General features: G+C 52.7%; 1 protein-coding gene across 1 annotated transcript in view; it reads right to left on the minus strand.

Moving 5' to 3' along the window:
- The window catches only part of MEIS3 (Meis homeobox 3), a 28,918-nt gene that overhangs the window by 10,619 nt on the left and 15,975 nt on the right, over nucleotides 1-2,324 (minus strand). Inside the window, exons 10-12 of the mRNA XM_011970060.1 lie at nucleotides 2,149-2,212; nucleotides 1,958-2,041; nucleotides 1,560-1,627 (exon numbers count right to left, since the gene is read on the minus strand). Of these exons, the coding sequence (XP_011825450.1) occupies nucleotides 1,578-1,627; nucleotides 1,958-2,041; nucleotides 2,149-2,212 (198 nt within the window). The 3' untranslated portion in view covers nucleotides 1,560-1,577. The remainder of the gene's footprint in view (nucleotides 1-1,559; nucleotides 1,628-1,957; nucleotides 2,042-2,148; nucleotides 2,213-2,324) is intronic.

The following is a 2,324-nucleotide window of genomic DNA, read 5'->3' on the forward strand; positions in this document are numbered from 1 at the left end:
GTCTCAGCTACTTGGGAGGCTGAGGCGGGAGAATGGCATGAACCCGGGAGGCGGAGCTTGCAGTGAGCCGAGATCACGCCACTGCACTCCAGCCTGGGAGCACAGCGAGACTCCGTCTCAAAAAAAAAAAAAAAGAAAAAAAAAAAATCCAGAGAGAGTCAAACTCGGATCTGTGCTTTGGAAACTCCAGGCTGCCTCCTCACCTGGGCCTTTGCATGGTGTTCCCCCTGCTTTTGTAAGCAGGGTAAGTAGACCTGTGCAAGTGACCTCTTCTCTCTGAACCTCAGTCTTCTTATCTGTGAAATGAAGACTGTAATAGTCTCTCCCTTTCAGGGTCATGGTAAGGACTAAATGAGAAGATGCTGTAAAGTGCTGCCAGCATACCAGGCCACAGGAGACTCAAGGCCTGGGAGAGTCAAATAATGCCCCCCTTCCACATTACTCCCTACTCTGCGCAGTGGACTCCTATTCATCCTTCAGTGCCCCATCCAGAGGCCACTTCCTCCAGGAAGTCCTCCCTGATACCCCAGAGATAGCTGATGACTCCCTCCTATGGGGAAACTATGTTTTATTGTTTGAACTGTGGCACTGGATTGTCACTGGGGTTGCCAACTTCCCCACAAGACCAGAATCTTCTCAAGATCCAGACCCTACCTGAGGCACGTCAGGATGGAGTGAGGGCTCAATTTTTTTTTTTTTTTTTTTAGACGGAGTCTCACTCTGTTGCCCAGGTTGATCTCAGTTCACTGCAATCTCCGCCTCCCGGGTTCAAGTGATTCTCCTACCTGAGCCTCCAGAGTAGCTGGGACTACGGGTACACACCACCACACCTGGCTAATTTTTGCATTTGTAGTAGAGATGGGGCCAGGCTGGTCTCGAACTTCTGACCTCAGGTGATCCACCTGTCTTGGCCTCCTAAAGTGCTGGGATTACAGGCGTGAGCTACTGCGCCCGGCCAAGGGCTTAATTTGTGTTTGGACATGTATCATAGATGAATGGGTGTATGTATGTATGGATGGATGGATGGATATTAGGTGGTGGGTAGGTGGATATATGGATAATGGGATTCGTGGGTAGATGGATGGGTGAGTTGATGGGTAGATGGGTGGATGCCTGGGTAGGGAGGTGGGTGAATGCACAGATAAACGGGTAGATGTGTGGGTGGTTGGTCAGTGTGGAGGTAGACGGATGAGTGGGTTGGTGAGTGGAGAGATGAATGGAATAAGTGGGTGAATGTGTGGTCAGATGGGTATTGAGTGGGTAGATGGGTGGACTAGGTTTGGATGGATGGATTGTGGGTGGATGAGTAATTGAGTAATGGATGGATAAAGATATGGATGGGTAAGTGAGTGGATAGATGGATGGATAGATGGACGAGGAGGACGGATGATGGATGGATGGACAGATGGATGAATGAAACATCTTCCCATCAAGCCTCAGGGAGCCCGCAGTACAGGGACCCAGGCTGACCCACTACTCTGGATGTGCCCACGCTTGGAGTCCTGAGGTCTAATGGAAGTTTGAGAATTGCACAATTCCTAGCCCTTAGACACTCACACCTCTCCTGTATCCAGCCTCTATAGATAATGCCATTCTCCTTCCAAGTTCAAACTCATCCCCACTGATCCTGGAAGACAAGAAAGGAGGGTAAGTGGGTCTTTCAGAGACACCCCCAGATGCCTCTAAGTCTTCCCCACCCCTTCCTACACTAGGGAATCCCTCTACCAGGATAGACTGAGTCATAAGAAGGTGCTGGCCCTTTAGAAAAAGTGGAGCCTTCTGAGGCGTTAGGCTTGAAGTCTGGAAGAAATGAGGTTGTAAGGAAAAGGTGGGGGACCAGGAAATCTGTCTTGGCATCACCTGCTCCCCACTAGGCAAGTGACACACTGTATTCCACTTGAATTGAATCTCAGGTGGGCATCTTCTAGCGGGGCCTAGCTAAGGCGGCGGGGCTTACCCGGAGGCCGGACGGCCACGTGTGGCTGCGTCTCAGTGCAGCCGCCGATGGGCTGGCCCTCTGGGCTGAAGGCTGCACCCTGCCCTGCGAAGGGGGTTCAGAGGTGCAGGCTGAGCTCCAAGAAGCCCGGGACCCGGCTTTGACTCCCTCTTAAGAATCCCAGGCTCTCTGTCCCCGCCTTCCCCCTGTACCTGTGCGGTTGGATTGATCGATCATCGGTTGCACGATGCGTCTCCGGGCGTTAATGAACCTGGGAAGCGGTCATGGAAACGGAGGGGAATGAAAAGAGGGAGTGGGAGAGAGGCCAAGAGGAACACAGAGCGGGCCGGGAGGACAGCGGCGGGGGAGGCAGGGCGGGGCGAGCAGG

Source organism: Mandrillus leucophaeus, unplaced genomic scaffold (genome assembly GCF_000951045.1).
Source record: "Mandrillus leucophaeus isolate KB7577 unplaced genomic scaffold, Mleu.le_1.0 Scaffold120, whole genome shotgun sequence".
Taxonomy (NCBI): Eukaryota; Metazoa; Chordata; class Mammalia; order Primates; family Cercopithecidae; genus Mandrillus; species Mandrillus leucophaeus.